Source organism: Mobula birostris, chromosome 22, assembly GCF_030028105.1.
Source record: "Mobula birostris isolate sMobBir1 chromosome 22, sMobBir1.hap1, whole genome shotgun sequence".
Lineage (NCBI taxonomy): Eukaryota > Metazoa > Chordata > Chondrichthyes > Myliobatiformes > Myliobatidae > Mobula > Mobula birostris.
In genome coordinates this window covers 26,462,151-26,480,768 of record NC_092391.1, presented here as the reverse complement: position 1 = coordinate 26,480,768, position 18,618 = coordinate 26,462,151, and the positions used below count along the sequence as shown (strand labels likewise).

The 18,618-nt window shown below is 46.6% G+C and overlaps 1 protein-coding gene across 6 annotated transcripts in view; it reads left to right on the top strand.

Annotated features, from left to right (window-relative positions):
• card9 (caspase recruitment domain family, member 9) overlaps window positions 1-18,618 on the top strand; it is a 46,216-nt gene that overhangs the window by 6,289 nt on the left and 21,309 nt on the right. For all 6 annotated transcript variants that reach the window (XM_072239990.1, XM_072239988.1, XM_072239989.1 and 3 more), the window contains exons 4-10: window positions 683-1,008; window positions 2,817-2,996; window positions 4,825-4,968; window positions 12,560-12,685; window positions 13,597-13,788; window positions 16,007-16,052; window positions 18,047-18,132. In XM_072239990.1, coding sequence (XP_072096091.1) covers window positions 683-1,008; window positions 2,817-2,996; window positions 4,825-4,968; window positions 12,560-12,685; window positions 13,597-13,788; window positions 16,007-16,052; window positions 18,047-18,132 — 1,100 coding nt within the window. The remainder of the gene's footprint in view (window positions 1-682; window positions 1,009-2,816; window positions 2,997-4,824; window positions 4,969-12,559; window positions 12,686-13,596; window positions 13,789-16,006; window positions 16,053-18,046; window positions 18,133-18,618) is intronic.

The window sequence follows — 18,618 nt, the reverse complement described above, 5'->3', positions numbered from 1 at the left end:
CATTCACCGCCTTCTCCCAGGATGCTTTGACACCTTGACCATTCAACCTCCACCTTAAATATACCCAAAGGCCTTTGGCCTCCACAGCCATCCGTGACAATGAATTCCACACATTTACCACTTTCTGCCTAAAAATACTCCTCTTTTCTCAAGGGATGCCCTTCTATTATGAAACTGTGCCCTAGACCCCCCCCCCAACTCTATTGTATGGAAACTCCTCGCTGTAGCTGTTAAAAGTTTCATATGGGATCTTGCTGTGTACAAAGTGTATTTGTCACATGCAACACGCTGGCCAACACACCACGACAAATTCCTAATATATCTAAATGTATATAGCGAATAAAGTTAACTCTTGATCCTTGATTTCCTATAACAGTAGCTGTTTCAAAACTCATCACTGGCTGTGAAGTACTTTTCAGTTCTGCTAGTTTGTTGAGGGAATGTGTTGGTTGAGATGTGGATTGAACATAGATCTGATGGATGGGTTGACATCAGCCCTCACTGTGCAGAGACAAGGAGAATGAGATTGAGAAAGGCTGCAGAGTTCACGTCTGAATTATTTTTTCTCTGTGCCATCTGCTCAGCCCCCTGCTGCAGTGGACCTGTCAATAAGGAGGTGGCTGATGTCTGGGGTGGTTATCCAAGCTGGAAGGCTGATCCGGGTCTCACTGCCTTTGCTTAGATGCTGGAGGAGAGTCGAGTCTGACCCAGCTGCTGATGGCCGAGGTGCAGAAGCAGCAGCAGGCGGTGATCCAGAGCAACCGGCGGGTTCAGGAGCTGACCGCCGAGCTGAAGAACAAGGAAGACCACATCAGGCAGATGCAGGTGAAGCTGAGCGAGCTGCACAAGCACCAGGAGCGATTCTGGAAGATGCGGGAGGAGCGCAACAACTACAGCGAGGAGCTGAGGATATGCAAGGAGGAGAACTACAAATGGGCAAAGGACTTTGCAATGCAGAGTGAGGAGAAGAACCAGGCCATGATGAGGAACAGAGACCTGCAGCTGGAGGTGGGTGGAAAAGTGAATCAGAGCCCATCCCCTCCCAGATTCCCATTGGAATCTCTTCACGATCCATCCTGAATCAGAACCCATCCCTTCCCAGATTCCCATTGGAATATCTTCACGATCCACCCTGAATCAGAGCCCATCCCTTCCCAGATTCCCACTGGATTCTTCACTTCATTATCCATCCTGAATCAGAGCCCATCCCCTCCCAGATTCCTATTGGATTCTTCTCTTCACGATCCATCCCAAATCAGAACCCATCCCTTCCCAGATTCCCATTGGAATCTCTTCACGATCCACCCTGAATCAGAGCCCATCGCTTCCCAGATTCCCACTGGATTCTTCACTTCATTATCCATCCTGAATCAGAGCCCATCCCCTCCCAGATTGCTATTGGATTCTTCTCTTCACGATCCATCTCAAATCAGAGCCCATCCCCTCCCAGATTCCCATTGGATTCTTCACTTCATTATCCATCCTGAATCAGAGCCCATCCCTCCCCAGATTCCCATTGGGATCTCTTCATGATCTACCCTGAATCAGAGCCCATCCCCTCCCAGATTCCCATTGGAATCTCTTCAGGATCCACGCTGAATCAGAGCCCATCCCCTCCCAGATTCTTATTGGATTCTTCTCTTCACGATCCATCCCGAATCAGAGCCCATCCTCTCCCAGATTCCCATTGGAATCTCTTCATGATCTACCCTGAATCAGAGGCCATCCCCTCCCAGAATCCCATTGGAATCTCTTCTTGATCCATCCTGAATCAGAACCCATCCCTTCCCAGATTCCCATTGGAATCTCTTCACGATCCACCCTGAATCAGAGCCCATCCCTTCCCAGATTCCCACTGGATTCTTCACTTCATTATCCATCCTGAATCAGAGCCCATCCCCTCCCAGATTCCTATTGGATTCTTCTCTTCACAATCCATCCTGAATCAGAGCCCATCCCTTCCCAGATTCCCATTGGATTCTTCACTTCATTATCCATCTGGTTCCTCCCTCTACCTTCCCTAAAAAGATTCAGGTCCTCAAACTCAATAATAGCCAAAGCTTCTGATGATGCTGAATTGTCTCCTCATCTCACATATGGACACCTTGGGAAAACATATCTTGGCCTTGGGAAATTTGTTTGCCTGTTTTCCAGTTTTGTACACATTTGTTTTCTCATCCATATCATAAGGAATCAAACCACTTCCCATTCACTCTTGTTACAAATGACTAAGCCCCTATGTGCTTACTGCCCATTATATCACTGGAGTTTTGGGCAACAATGAAGGTCCTCCATTTCTGTCCGACATTCCAGTTGCACACAGATATAGAAGGGTTCTTCTTTGCTGTTTCCATAACAATTCTTGTTTTACCAGTCAGGGTTGTTAGCCCAGAGTTGAAGCCCTGAACCTGGAGGACTGGTGGACCACCCTTAGTCTGGCCTCTATCCTTTGACCTGTTTGGCATGCATGACCCTACCATGAGTCAGGGCACAAGTCCCCCGACTCCAGTCAACTCAGCTCTCTGGGCCATTGATTCATGCAAGCCTCCAAAACCTATGGCAAGGTTGTGGTCCTCTTGGAGGGAGCCCTTACTTATTTGCCCCTATATATAGAATTCAACTTGACCCATTGCCTTCCCCATTAGTCCCATTGTACAGATTCTCAATGACTCTGAGCTCCTTCCCATCCCTGGGACCAGAACTTTCCCCATCAGAGGGCCGATTTGCAGGTGTAGCTAATGCTTTAGTTTCTGATGGTGACGGGTGAATTTGGACTGTGTGAACTAACTGCCCAGGCATCTTAAACGTTGCTCCAGATCGAGAAGCTGAAGCACAGCCTAATGCTGGCGGAGGACGGGTACAAGGTGGAGAGGACTCACACCATAAAGCTGCGGCACGCCATGGAGCAGAGGCCAAAGCAGGAACTTATCTGGGAGCTCCAGCGCGAAAACGACCTGCTGAAGGCAAAGGTGCAGGAGCTGGTCTGCCCTGAGCAGGTAATCACCGCCTGGGACGAGAACGGAGTTCCCTTTTCATTGCCTTTCCTCCACATTGTGCTGCTTCATGCATTAAGCTGAAACAAGAGTGGGTCCTTTAGGAGACCTCCAGGAGAGAAGCAGCTCTACTGCTGTAACTGTGCCACACAAGCAGGGCTGGCCATGCCATTCGCGTCCCCAGTACCATTCTCCAAAGCTCATATCCTGGTCTGAGAGCGAGGAGAAGACTCAAGGATGGTCCCAAAGCTTCCTTGAAGAGATTTACTGACTCTTGGCCAAGAAGGAGCATTTGAGAATGGTCTGAGAACCTTGAGCTTATGTTTTCTCTTTAGTGGTCGGGAGTATTGACTGTGGAGTCCGGTGAGAGCTTGGCCCAGCTTGTACACTGCATCCCCAGTCTTTGGTTTCAAGTTTACCTCAGCGCCATGATCAGACCATGACATTGGGGAGATGTGCCAGGAGAGGGACTTCATCTGGGCTTTCCTGTTCTCCAAGTCAAGTTCAACTTGGTATCAGTGTCCAAGTGGAGAATTCTACAAGCCTTCCTGCGCCAGGGAAGGCATTTGTGCCGGTATTGGTTCATTTCTGTCACATGATACCATGAAAGGCTTGTCTTGCATAATGCTTATACAGATCAAATCATCACGCAGTGCAGAGAACTAGAGTAAGTAAAACAATAACAATGCAGAATAATTGAAAAAGTGCGGTGCAGGTAAACAATAAAGTGCAAGATAATGACGAGGTAGATTGTGAGGCCAGGCGTCCATCATATCATACAAGGGGTCCTTTCAAGCACCTGATTACAATGGGAAAGAATCCATCATTGAGCCTGGTGGGACGTGCTTTCAGGCCTTTGTATTTTCTGCCTGATAGGGGAGGGGAGAAGAGAGGATGTCCAGGGTGGGTCAGCTGCTTTACTGAGGTGGTGAAAAGCATAGACAGAGTCCATGGAGGGGAGGCTGGTTCCTGTGATGTGCTGAGCTGTGTCCACAGCTCTCTATAGTTCTTGTCCTGTGCAGAGAAGTTGCCACACGAAGCAGTATCTTCAGAGCTTGGGCTCAAGTTCAAATTTGCCCTTTTACGCGAGTGGACCTTGTCTTTGTCAAGGTACCTTGCAGACCATTCTGCAAAAGCCACCCCTTCCTTCAGCCTCACAGCCACCTTGAGATGCTACCACTGAACTTGAAACCCAGTTCAAAGCAGAAAACAAATGAAACACGCTGGAAATTGAAAATAAAATCAGAAACATTCAGCCAGTCAGGCAGTAAAATTTTCCTTCTTCAATTGCTGGTGTGCAAAGACTCCCACCAATCATGGACATTCTCCCTGCTCCCCCCTCCTCATTGTCCCCTGCACCTAAACACATATCCGTTTTCTCAACCTTCCAGTATTGTTTTGTTGATGAGTCCTCGACCTGAACTGTTGAATCTGTTTCTCTCCCATGACTGCTGTCTGGTTTTCTGAATGTTCTGTATATGTTACTGCGAGTTCCAACTGGATATGGTGACTAGACGTCAAGCTGTGCCTCGTGCCCCAAGCTGGAACTGACACTTGATATATTAAGGTAGTTTGTAATTAATGAGGTTCTGTAGTTTCAGAGTGCCTCCTGGATGTTTTATAATCTTGGTCTATCAAGAATTGTCTGTCCTTTGCAGAGTCTGTGCCAAAGAGTTTCACTTAAGCTGGTTTCGGTGTGCTTCAACTTAATTGCGTTATAACAGATTTGACAGGTTATGAACATACAACACACTTAATTTACACAAAGCTAATCTGCAGCAGACATCAGGAAATCTAATCTGCTTTTATTTAATTGTTGCACAAATTAAAGGCTGACGATGTCGATAAAAGTAAGATATACATCCAGATTCTGGAAGACGACCGGAGGACGGCGCTGGAAGAACATCAAGAACTTGTCAACAGCATTTACAGTTTACGTAAAGAGCTTCAGGATGTGGCAGAGTTACGAGACAAGGTAGGATTTACTCTCCCCTGTTCCCTGCTCTCCAAAGCTGGGCACCACTGTCAAGGGCGGTGTTTAATTACCTTCATCTCGGGAAGGCAGTTTGGATCCCCTGTCCATAGTCCCAAGGCTCATCTGGTACTCCCATCATACGTACAGATTAATGCAGTCATTTGGCAGAGTTCAATTCACTGAAGGCTCTGCAAATAGGAAGTTAATCTTTTCATCTATGGGAGCCATCAACTGGACACTACTGCATTCAATAAGAATCTGGTCCAGCAGATCTGGGACCTAACGTCCAGCACAAACCTTTAGGTCAGGACAGGAGGAGGCGACGAAGGGGTGGTTCCTGTTTCAGCTGGAACAGAGTTGGACAGGTATGGGGTGAGTGTCAACGTGTGCGCAGTGTCACGTACCCCGTATCGGGGATACAGAAACCAGCAGAAATAGAAACCACTTTGGAGTCTAGTATTGCTAATAACTAATAATATTTATTAACAACTACGCAATACAGTAAATATCAATGTAAATAAATCAAACAGGTCAGCAATGATTATATATATATATATATATATATATATATATATAAATCAGTAAGTGTGGAAATAGATATATGAAAAACCAAGCTTCTTTAAGTCTAGGGGTAAAAAGATACAGTTTTATGATGTTGAGTAAAGTTCAGTTCAGTTCAGTTCATGGTATGTAGTTGAATAGCGATGGAGAGAGAGAGTGAGTTGGGTCTTCAGGTGAGCTGTTGCCGTCTATTTTCTTGTCATCGCCCGAAATTCTTCACAAGTCACCGACTGTGACTTTAACCAGGGGGACCGGTTTTCCTGTGGTGGAGCTATCCCCCCGGCAAGGGTGGACACATAGACAAACCCCCACCAGTCAACCCCTTCTCCTTCACTGGAAGAGCAATTTGGATCGACCCGCCTGATCGATCCTCCAAAACCCACTTTCTCTGCGGGCACAACAACGCTCACTCAGTGTCCAGATCATGTGTCTGAGGTCTGTACCATCCGACCTCCTATTTATCTCACCAGGCTGAGCATCACCTGTCATTCAAAGAGTCCCTCCTTCCTTTGTCTGTAAAGGAATGCGAGCAGGCAACAAGTCCTTGGAAGTAACATCAATAATGTTCTGTTGGTCACCATAGCAACCTTCGAGCTGCTCAGTTTTTATCTCCAAAGTTAACTCCCGTGTCAGTCCAACCATCAATCTTTGTCTTTCTCTCCTTTCCAAACAAACCATCAATGATAAATGTCTCTCTCTGTCTCTCTTCAAACAGTTAATAGGGGCACTCCTGGATCCCCTCACACTCCCCTTCCTCAGAGAAAAAAAATTGTCAAAGATGATTTTTTTAAATATGTCCATCACAGGGTTTTAAACAATACAGGGAAAAAACATCAGATGAGAAAGCAACTTAACATTGTTTCCAACTGAACATCAGCATAAGCAATCAGCTATGATGTTATCAGTACCTTTTACACGTTTGATTACCAGATCAAATTCCTGCAATAGTAGACTCCAATTTAACAACCTCCTATTTTTATCCTTCATTTTATTTAGAAACACCAGCGGATTGTGATCTGTGTAAATCACAAGAGGTCTTTGAGCAGGACAAATATAAGCCTCAAAATGTTGTAAGGCCAGAATAAGTGCCAATAATTCCTTCTCAACGGTGGAATAATTTTTCTGGTTCACATTAAATTTCTTTGAGAAATAAGCTACTGGGTGTCCAATATCATCCGTACCCTTCTGTAACAGTACTGCCCCAGCAACTTCGTCACTAGCATCTGTTGCGATTGAGAATGGTTTCAAGAAATTCAGTGCTTTGAGCACAGGATGGTAACAGAGGATGGTTTTCAGACGTTCAAATGCCTCCTGGCAAAGGTCATTCCATGCAAACCTTTCACTCTTCCCATAGGAGCTTTTTTAGAGGAAGAGCAATGTCAGCAAAGTTCTTACAGAATTTCCTATAATACCCAACCATCCCTAAAAACCTTCTCAAAGCTTTCTTGCTAGTTGGAACAGGAACTTCAGCAATCACTTGAACCTTGGCCTGTCCAGGAGCCAGCTGGCCTTGGCCCACCACATAACCCAGATATGTGACTGTGACATGGCCAGATTCACTTTTATCAAGGTTCACCTTAAGATTGGCCTTAGACAGTCTATCAAACAGTTTCTCTACCACTGCAATATGTTCTTCCCATGTGTCACTCCAGACCACTAGGTCATCAATATAGGCCTCTGTGTTTTCTAACCCTCTAGTCACTGAATTGATCATTCTTTGAAATGTCCCTGGTGCATTTTTCATCCCGAAGGGAAAAACATTGTACTCACACAGTCTCGACAGTATCACAAATACTGATATCTCTTTAGCCCTCTCTGTTAAAGGAACACCCCGGTATCCTTTTAACAAGTCAATCTTAATAAGGCATTTAGCCTTCCCCACTCTATCAATACAGTCATCCATTCTCTTTCTTTGTTCTTTCTTGTTTCTAATTTCTTCAACCATTTTACTTTCCTCAAAGTTTATTCTGTGAAGATGCCATTTCATAAGCTGGGCTGAATTCATAATGACGTGATGCACTGCACCTGTGCCCCATTTCAAAACACCAATTAGTCCTTTTACTTGTTTTTTCGGTTTTGGGTCCAACTTCAAACACTTGCTCCCCCGCTCTCTCATCAAACCAATGTTTCATTTTAATTTGGGAGTGCTGCAGATTCTTCCTGGCAAGGTCACAGGCCTTGTTAAGCCTTACACGGAATTTTAAAACATAGTCTAACACGCTGACACACACTTCTGGGTTAGACCATTGCTCCCTGAGCAGGGTCAAAGGTCCTTTGGGCCTATGGCCGAAAATGAGCTCAAACGGGCTGAACCCCAAAGGCTCTTGAATGGTGTCCCTCACAGCAAAAAGTAGTAGGTGTATCCCCTCATCCCAGTCCTTGTCATTCTCATGGCAGCAGGCAGCAGGTCTTAATCATAGTTTTTAAAGTGGAATGAAACCTCTCCAGAGCCCCTTGAGACTCCGGGTGGTAGGCAGATGACACAATCTGTTGAGCTCCCAGCTCAGACACTACTTGCTGGAATATTTTTGAAGTGAAGTTGCTACCCTGGTCAGATTGAATTTCTTTAGGTAAACCTACCAGTGCGAAAAACTTGCTGAGTGCTTTTACCACAGTCTTGGCCTGGATGTTTCACAGAGGCACAGCTTCTGGGAACCTAGATGCAGTGCACATTATTCTTACAAATACTGATGACCAGCTGCAGTTTTTGGCAAAGGGCCTACATAATCCACTATGACCCTGGAAAAAGGTTCACCAAGAGCAGGGATTGGCCGAAGTGGGGCTTTTGGAATAGCCACGTATGACACCCTCTACAGTAATTGACAATATCTCTCCTCACATTAGGCCAATAAAACTCCCTCATGATCCTGTGCACTGTCTTTTTTATTCCAAAATGTCCCCCTAAAGGCATCTTATGGGCCAGGTTTAAAATTTCAACCCTATAAACCTTTGAAACCACCATCTGGTGCACAATAGCCCAATCCTCACTCGCAGGCACAGTGGCTGGTCTCCACTTCCTCATCAACACCCCATCCTTAACATAATACCCCACTGTTTCTCTCTGAATCTCCTCAGAGAGAGCTGTCTCTTTTAAAGCCACAATTTCCGGATCTTTATTCTGCTCCTCTATGAACTCCTTCCTTGACAAGGACAGGTCTTTCCTCTCCTCCTTGTTCTCCTCAGCCTTACTACCCCCTAATTCCTGTTGCTATAGGGATGGTAGGAAAGTCTCAGATAAATCAATATTAGCAGCAGCAGCCTTTCTGGACGTGCTTCATGTCACTGCACATGTGGGTACACATCAGCATCTCTGGGCGGGTCCTCAGCAGCAGCAGGCTTACTTGTGAGCTGAACTGCTGGGTAAACATCCCCATCTGCAAGGTCATTACCGAGTAAGACATCAACATGGTCTATCGGTAGCTTGGATTGGACCCCTATTATGACTGGTTTCGATACCAAGTCACATTTCAAAATTATCTTATGCAAAGGCACGGCCTCTATCCCCTTAATGATGTTTACTTCTCCAGTATCTGTCTCCGCACCAAATTCCAAAACATTCTTTAATATCAGTGACTGGAAAGCTCCAGTATCTCTCCATATTCTAACTGGGACTGGGTTTGACCCCTCCCTCACCGACACGAACCCTTCTGAAATAAACCTATCGAGTCCCTCCTGAACTCGGTTCGACCCTCCTTTCTTCAGCAGTGTTTTAGCCGTCGAAACACAGCCAGTTGGGGTTTTCTCTTTCTCCTTTCCTTTCCTCCTTTTCGTAGCAAAACAATTTGATGCCACATGGCCAGGTTTTCCACAAGAGTAACACTTAAAACTGGGAAATGTTTCCCCCAACTGTTTCCCTTCCTTCTTACTTTGATCACTAATCCCCGGTTTACTCTCTGGTTTAGCCAGTGGATTATCTCTACCCCCTTGTGGGTTACTCTTAGTGGGGAAAAATTTAACTTTATGAGTTAGCGCATATTCGTCTGCTAACTTAGCAGCTTCTGATAGTGTCGCCGCCCCTTTTCCCTCTAAGTGCGTCCTTATCTCAGCCGAGACGCAGTTTTTAAACTCTTCAATCAACATTAACTCTTTCAAGTTGTCGATATTCTCATTCGCCTCTTTTGAAGCACACCACCAATCAAAGTATACCTGTTTGTCAGGCAAACTCCACATACGTTTAGTTCCAGGACTTTCTCAAACCTCGAAACCTTTGTCTATACGCCTCCGGGACTAGCTCATAAGCCTTAAACACAGCATCCTTCACTTTATCATAATCCTTTGCATCTTCAAGAGACAGGGCTGCATATGCTTGCTGAGCCTTCCCCTTTACCACACTCTGTAGTAACACCGCCCACTGCTCCCGCAGCCACTCCTGATTACCGGCCACTTTCTCGAAATGTAGGAAATACCTGTCAACTTCTGCTTCATCAAATGGAGGTACTAACCTAATTTCTCGACTGACACTAAACCCCTCCTCACGATTCGCCATCTGAGCGTTCTGTTGCCATCTCTCCCTTTCAAACGCTCTCTCCTCTCTCTGCCTCTCTGCCTCCTCTCTCTCTAATTTCAATCTCTCTATCTTCAACTGTTCCAGGTGGACCTCAACCTCCTCTTTGACCACAGGAAACCTCCTTAACTCCCTCTCTTCAAATGTCCGTATACAGACATAATATTCAGCTATTTTCCTTTGAATTTCTGCTTTCGTCATACCTCTCTTCACCTCAACATTCACTTCCTTCGCAATGTCCCGCAACTCGTATCTCCTAGCCTTCTTCAAGGACACCAGGTCTGGTGATTTCAGAAAGTCTCTAACATCCATTTCTGCTGTTTTTCCACAAAACCAAATTAAAAGTCTAAATCAAAAGGGATTTTCCCCAATCAAATCAAACCAAACCAGCCTCCCGACCAATTTGTTCATATTGCGGATGTAGGCCCCAATTTTGTCACGTACCCCGTGACGGGGATACAGAAACCAGCAGAAATAGAAACCACTTTGGAGTCTAGTATTGATAATAACTAATAATATTTATTAACAACTCCGCAATGCAGTAAATATCAATGTAAATAAATCAAACAGGTCAGCAATGATTTTATATATATGTAAATCAGTAAGTGTGGAAATAGATATATGAAAAACCAAGCTTCTTTAAGTCTAGGGGTAAAAAGATACAGTTTTATGATGTTGAGTAAAGTTCAGTTCAGTTCAGTTCATGGTATGTAGTTGAATAGCGATGGAGAGAGAGAGTGAGTTGGGTCTTCAGGTGAGCTGTTGCCGTCTATTTTCTTGTCATCGCCCGAAATTCTTCACAAGTCACCGACTGTGACTTTAACCAGGGGGACCGGTTTTCCTGTGGTGGAGCTATCCCCCCGGCAAGGGTGGACACATAGACAAACCACCACCAGTCAACCCCTTCTCCTTCACTGGAAGAGCAATTTGGATCGATCCACCTGATCGATCCTCCAAAACCCACTTTCTCTGCGGGCACAACAACGCTCACTCAGTGTCCAGATCATGTGTCTGAGGTCTGTACCATCTGACCTCCCATTTATCTCACCAGGCTGAGCATCACCTGTCATTCAAAGAGTCCCTCCTTCCTTTGTCTGTAAAGGAATGCGAGCAGGCAACAAGTCCTTGGAAGTAACATCAATAATGTCCTGTTGGTCACCATAGCAACCTTCGAGCTGCTCAGTTTTTATCTCCAAAGTTAACTCCCGTGTCAGTCCAACCGTCAATCTTAGTCTCTCTCTCTCCTTTCCAAACAAACCATTAATGATGAATGTCTCTCTCTGTCTCTCTTCAAACAGTTAATAGGGGCACTCCTGGATTCCCTCACAGCAGGCAACACCTTTTCACACCTTCCTCTTCCCTTTACACAGGGAGATTCTCCAATTGAACGGCTGGTGTCCAGCTTTGAGTTCCATTTTGCTCCAGTTCAAATTAGAAAATCAAAATCATGATATCAGTCCCTTAAATTTTCCATCATGTCCATTCCACTCCCTATCTCAAAGGACTAGACCTTTTGCAACTGGTAACCCTGAGCTGATTTTTCAGTCCCATGGCCTCCCTTTTAACAGCAACAACCCTTGCTGAGACCCTCATCCCTGACTTTGTCAGCACAGTTCTCTATTCCATCTGTAGATTTGATCGTCCTTCACATTGAGCATTCACCAATTATATTGACCATATCAACCCAAATGCCATTGACCAACAGTGATGACCATATCAACCCAAATGCCATTGACCAACAGTGATGACCATATCAACCCAAATGCCATTGACCAACAGTGATGACCATATCAACCCAAATGGCATTGACCAACAAAATGTTGACCATATCAACCCAAATGCCATTGACCAACAATGTTGACCATATCAACCCAAATGCCATTGACCAACATTGCCTCCCCGGCCAGGGAAATCAACATTTGCATCCTGTACCTCACCTTCACCACTCTTAACTCCAACTGTAACCTGTTGTATAGCTACCCCGCCCCCCCGCATTTCCTCTGGCTGTACAAATTTTTCTTGGCCCCAAAACCCTTCATCTCCCTCCCCTCTTTGAAAACCAAATGAAAGTTCTTCACATTGAGCAAGCATTTGGTTGTGCTCCCTAATGTCCAAGGTCAACTGTGCCTCTTGGAAAAGGTTAGAGAAATTTTCCCCACATTGAACTCACTACAGAAACACTGGTCACGTGGAGGGTGATGATAAGGCTCAGTGGCCCAGGGTTGGGTTTGTTCCCTTGGGGGAGGAACACAGGAGGATCTCCCAATCATAACTGCAGACGTTGGAGTCAGCAGCAAGAGAGAGCTTGGGAAGGAAGCCCAACTTGACAGAGTAGCCTGGAGACACCCATGGTTGTAGATCCCAGAGCTGTGATGGAGGGTCATCCCCACCTTCTGTGAATCTAGGAGCCCTGGTGCCGCTGACCCAGCCGGATCAGGGGCTACGCACCTGGTTAAAGAACCATTGGTAGACTCAGTTTTCTTCCTAATTCCAACTCTTGTCTTGTTCTCTTGGTTCCTGGTAAAGTACCTGGAAGAGAAGGAGGTGTTCGAGCTGAAGTGTGTAACACTGCGGAAAGATTCCCAGATGTACAAGGATCGCATCGAAGCAATCTTGCTCCAAATGCAAGAAGTGGCGACAGAGAGGGACCAGGTAACTGGAAAAGAGATTCTCTCCTTCAAATCGTAACTTTCACTATATGGGGCCTGCACTTCCGGATGGTCTTACGGTTTCCATGGAGACATCCCATGGTTCTGAGTAGCCCAACCCCCCCACCCACCCCAAGGGCTCTGAAAGGTCACCTCTGTGAAAGACCCTTGAACTACTTAATTTTTTTTCCCATAGAAGCATTTAGAAACCCATGAAGTAAATTTAAATCAATATTTTAAAATTTAGACTTTTTTAAAGTTAGTTATTTTCAAACATGAAAGGTAGTAACAAATAATTTTAAAACTTTAAAATTAAGTGTAACATAACTCATATACTAAGTTGTATCAGTCTTTCTCTAGAGTGTGCCAACTTATTTCGGCTGAAGGGGTTTGCTGTTTGTCCAGGAGAAACTTGCACAGGGTAAAGCTGAGGGGGTGGAGAGTGATGCCACTGCTCCAGCAGAAACCAGCAGCTGCCCTTCTCCTGTGTTTCAGCTGAAGGGATTTGCTGTTTGTCCAGCTGCAATCCTATGCAGGGTAAAGCTGAGGGGGTGGAGAGTGATGCCACTGCTCCAGCAGAAACCAGCAGCTGCCCTTCTCCCGTGTTTCAACACACGAGGAGAGACTGAGGTCGCCACTGGATATGGAACAGCGGGAAGTTGGCCAATCCCTGTGGAATCTTCAGCTGGAGATGAGCACAATCTCGCTCGATGTCGAGTAGGCAGGATCAAGGTGGGGAGGTCAGTGCACTGTGACCCCCTGGAAGTCTTTCCAGATGCTGAGAGACTAACCAGTGCACATCAGGAGAGAGCCTGACTGCCACAAGGCAGGGGCTGGTGCTTTAGTTGTTGTCTAAGCTTGGGTCTCACTTGGTACCTGTGCCTGTGTCTCCCCGTGTCTGCTGCCCCGCCACAGGCTCTGAAGTCGAGGGAGGAGATCCACAAACTGCACACGCAGACCTTGCAGCAAAAGGACAACTACCGCAAGCTGATCCGCGAGCAGGGCGAGAGATGCGACGAGCTGCAGATTGAACTGTTCCGGCAAGAGGAGCAACTCCTGAACCTACAGGCCAAACTCAAGAAGGTCAAACAACTGCCAGACAGTTCGGTAATACCTAGCTTCCGCGTCACGTCAGGGTAGGGTCAGTAACACTGGGGTCTGGTCTGCGACAGTGGAGCTCCAGTTCAGTGTTAGACTTCAGTCTGCAGTGTTGGACTTTGCTCCACGTTCCCGATTGTCTCTAGGGGCAAGTCTGCTCCCAATCCATGTCTCTGTTCCTTGATAGTATTTGGTACAATCTGAGGTCCTGGGGATTGGTATAGTCATAGTCATAGTCATAGTCATATTTTATTAATCCCAGGGGAAATTGGTTTTCGTTACAGTTGCACCATAAATAATTAAATAGTAATAAAACCATAAATAATTAAATAGTAATATGTAAATTATGCCAGGAAATAAGTCCAGGACCAGCCTGTTGGCTCAGGGTGTCCGACCCTCCAAGGGAGGAGTTGTAAAGTTTGATGGCCACAGGCAGGAATGACTTCCTATGACGCTCTGTGTTGCATCTCGGTGGAATGAGTCTCTGGCTGAATGTACTCCTGTGCCCAACCAGTACATTATGTAGTGGATGGGAGACATTGTCCAAGATGGCATGTAACTTGGACAGCATCCTCTTTTCAGACACCACCGTGAGAGAGTCCAGTTCCATCCCCACAACATCACTGGCCTTACGAATGAGTTTGTTGATTCTGTTAGTGTCTGCTACCCTCAGCCTGCTGCCCCAGCACACAACAACAAACATGATCGCACTGGCCACCACAGACTCGTAGAACATCCTCAGCATCGTCCAGATTGGTTTGTAATAGTGTTGGAGGACTGTGTTTATGTGTGTATGGGTGGGCTGGGAGTCAGGGGGCTGCTGTTGTTCTGCTGAACAATGTGGGCGTGCTGGAATGTGTGGCCACACTTGTGGGCTGCCCCCACCACATCCTTAGGTTGTGTTGGTTACTCAAGCAAATGACGCACTTTACGGTACATTTTGACGTAGACGTGAATCTGAATCTGAGTTAGGAGCTTGGTCCTGAATTCTGGGGCTCACTCCATGACGTTAGTGCGTGGAAAAGTGTGTGTGTACAAATACATTTGTGTACAAACACATCCAAACACGTGACACTTGCACACATATCTGCGTGCCTATGACGGAGATGTGTGTTTCCCTCAGGGTCTGTGAGCAGGTGTACGAGTGCCTATATACACTACTGGCCACTTTATTAGGCACAGCAGTGGAGCCAGTTGTCTTGTGCTGCTCTAGCCCGCCCATTTCAAGGTTCAATGTGTTGTGCATTCGGAGATGCGCTTCTGCACTCTACAGTTGTAAATTGTGGTTATTTGAGTTACTGTCACCTTCCTGTCAGCTTGAAACATTCTCCCCTGACCTCTCTTATTAACAAGATATTTTCATCCACAGAAATGCCACTCACTGGATATCTGTCAGTTTTTCCACCATTCTCTGTAAACTCGAGAGAATTCCAGGAGATACTTAAACTACCCTGCCTGGCACCAACAATGACTCCACAGTCAAAGTCACTTAGACCACACTCCTTCCCCATTCTGCTGTTTGGTCTGAAGAACAACTGAACCTCTTGACCATGTCTGCATGCTTTTATGCATTGAGTTGCTGCCACGTGATTGGCTGATTAGATTTTTGCATTAATGAGCAGGTGTACCTAATAAAGTGGCCACCAAGTGTATCCGCCCATGCACTTGGTCTGGGGGTGCAGGTCAGATCAAGATTTAACAGGCTGTGACTTCCCTCTCCCCACACTTGACTGTCGTGTTGAAGCACTCAGCCTGCGTTCTCCAGTAAAGGACTGGCACCTCGGGGCAGGCTGTGCCTGCAAACGTTGTCAGTCTGTTACAGGCAGCGCTGCAGGGAGAAGGGAACCCACTTGGAGCAGGGGAGCACCGGTATACCAAGAGGGAGCAAAGTGACTCATCTCCTGAAAAGTTCAGGAGGGAGGTGGTCTCATCAAAGTCTGAAGTCTGAAGAAAAGCATGAGAAAGATTTTATGAATTATAAATCACTTCATGTGTCTTCAAACCAAACAGCAGTCAAACCTTAATGCCATCATCCTGACAGCAACTGCCCCTTGTGCACGTGCCCCTTCCGTCAGCAAACGAGATAAGTTAACTCAGCATAGGCCTGGTAGAACGAGTACTTTTAGTGGAGGTGGTCCTCTGTTTAATACATGTCTCCATTTATAGTTAAACTCCATGTCGGGTGTGTGATTATGTCCACTCCTCACCTCTCCCTCTCTTTTAACAGATTATCCCCACTGGAATCCAGGATTCAGAACAGGAGTCGGCTGAATGTGAGTCACTTCAGTAAAGTCCTGCCACATAACATAACGATATCAAACCTGCGATCCAGTGCAGAGACCTGGGCCCATGAATCAACACGCCGAGTGCGAATGCTGTTGGTGTTGTCAGTGCCATTGTTGCTTTGGTTACGGTGTTGGTGTCATGTCCTTGCTGTCTGCTGCGTCGATCCCAAGGGCAGTGGTTTGGGAAAGAGCAGCAGATTTCCCCCTGGGGTTTGTACCTGAACCGATGTAACTAGAAGGTAGATTGACGTACTTGCCAAATGATCTTGGCAGCTACCTCCTGTGCTCGGGTTGACTGCTGCGTTCTTCAGTGGGATCTTGCTGTTGGGCTCACTCAGGACAGAGGGGTGCCGTGGGAAAATTACTGGATAACTTATCCCAAAGCCTGAGCTAACAGCCCAGAGGCATTAGTTCTAATCTCACCACGGCAGCCGGGGAATTTTAATTAATCTGGAATTTATACAACGCTGTGGTGGTAGTGGTGATGGTGTAAACATTGAAATGCACTTCACCAATGTGTTTGAGAGGAGGAGATGTGCCGACTCTGGCCGACAGAACTCGGACAAAGTTGCTGGCCCGCGGTGATATGTGTAACTGCTCTCTGAACTGGACCGGCCTAGTCGAGAGGCCGTAAGCCTGGCCTTGCTGGCCTGCGGTGATGTGTGTAACTGCTCTCTGAACTGGGCCGGCCTAGTCGAGAGGCCGTAAGCCTGGCCTTGCTGGTCACTTACACAGGGAGAAATTCAGTAAGTCAGCTGGGAGCTCTGAAACAGCTCGGGATATCTGGAGAGAATTTCATTCTGTTGGTGAGTTCTGACTAGGGTTGCCAACTGTCCCGTATTAGCCAGGACATCCAGTATATTGGGCTAAATTGGTTTGTCCCATATTTCCCCTGCTAAGGTAGAGCGTTCCTATGAAACCTTTCGTGCCGAAATGGCATAAAACGAAGAAGCAATTACCATTAATTTATGTGGGAAAAATTTTTGAGTGTTCCCAGACCCAAAAAATAACCTACCAAATCATACCAAATAACACATGAAACCTAAAATAACACTAACATATAGTAAAAGCAGGAATGATATGATAAATACACAGCCTATTTAAAGTAGAAATAATGTATGTACAGTGTAGTTTCACTTTAACAGAATCGGGAAGATTAAGCCAAAACTGATTTGTAGAGAAAAAATCGGCACGTACACACATGTGCACGTCATGTATGTGCACGTCACACATGCGCACACAGGTGCCCGCGCAAGGCTTCATGGTCATAGTAGTCTTTCTCGGGGTAAACACAAGTATCCCGTATTTGACTGCTACTTTTGTCCCTTATTTGGGAGTGAGAAAGTTGGCAACCCTAGTTCTGACCTCCCTGCTGATAGGTGCTGGGTCCAGCTCTGTCGCTGACCGGTCCTGTGTGAGTCTCGTCCACCACCTTTGGATGTGTTTCCACTGAGGGGGCAGTGCGGCACATCAGGAGGGGGGGTCATGGACTCTAGAAGCAGGAACTCAGTGGCTGCTCTGTCCTTCCTGTCCCTTCCAGAAGCTCTGAAGGTGTGAACCAAGGGTGAAGGTTGCCACCCTCCCCAACAGTTCCCACATCCTACCTGTCCTGACCACCTTGATACTGTTTCCACCACCCACCAGCCTCTCCCATCTCCCCCTCACCAACACCACTCCCTCAACCTCTCCACCTCTCCCAACCTCTTGTCATCCCTCCCTCTCCTCCCTTCCTCCCCACATCCCCCCCTCCCCATTCACCACAGCTGCAAGTACCCCAGCCCAGCTCATCTGGAGGTCCCGGAAAGAGGAGGCAAGCTGACATATCCCTGAAGAAGAGTCTCGGCCCGAACTTCAGGGATAGGGTCTTGGCTCGACTGTCTATTCACTTCCACAGATGCTGCCTGACCTGCTGAGTTCCTCCGGTGCTTTGTGTGTGTTGTTTCCCTGATTGTGTTGTCTGAACTCCAGTCTGTTCCTTTCAGGCTGTTGGACGCAGAGCACAGAGACTCTGAAGGACCCCGACACAGAGCAGCTCCCAGCAACGCTTAAATATACCGGCATGAAGAACGTAAGTTGTCCTGCCGTTCAAAGCATCTATCAGCTGGTTCCCATCCATGACCTTATCTGTCCTTACCCTGTCGACTCAAGAAATCGTGATACCTGGTAAGGTAAATCCAGGGGTTCATTTAAAGCACGACATGGCTTAGCACAGTGTGCATCAGTCCTCACGGAGGGTGCGCTCTGCTGAGTAAGCATCTTCAGTGAAACAAGGACAAAACTGCAGCTTTGTATTGAAGAAACACATCGGAGTGTCCAATGACCTCGCTTGTATTGTTTCAGTGCGTTAAGCGGATGGTGAGTGAGGAGGCCTGGGAGAGTGCTGTAGGAGAGCGAGACCGATGGGTGGAGGTGACACAGGTAGACAGGATGGTAAAGGAGGCATTTTAGCATGCCTGTCTTCATCAGCCGGGGGCCTGAGTTCAGGAGTCGGGACCTCATGTTACAACTGGGACCACATTTCAGTACTGGGTGCAGTTCAGGCCACCCAGCTACA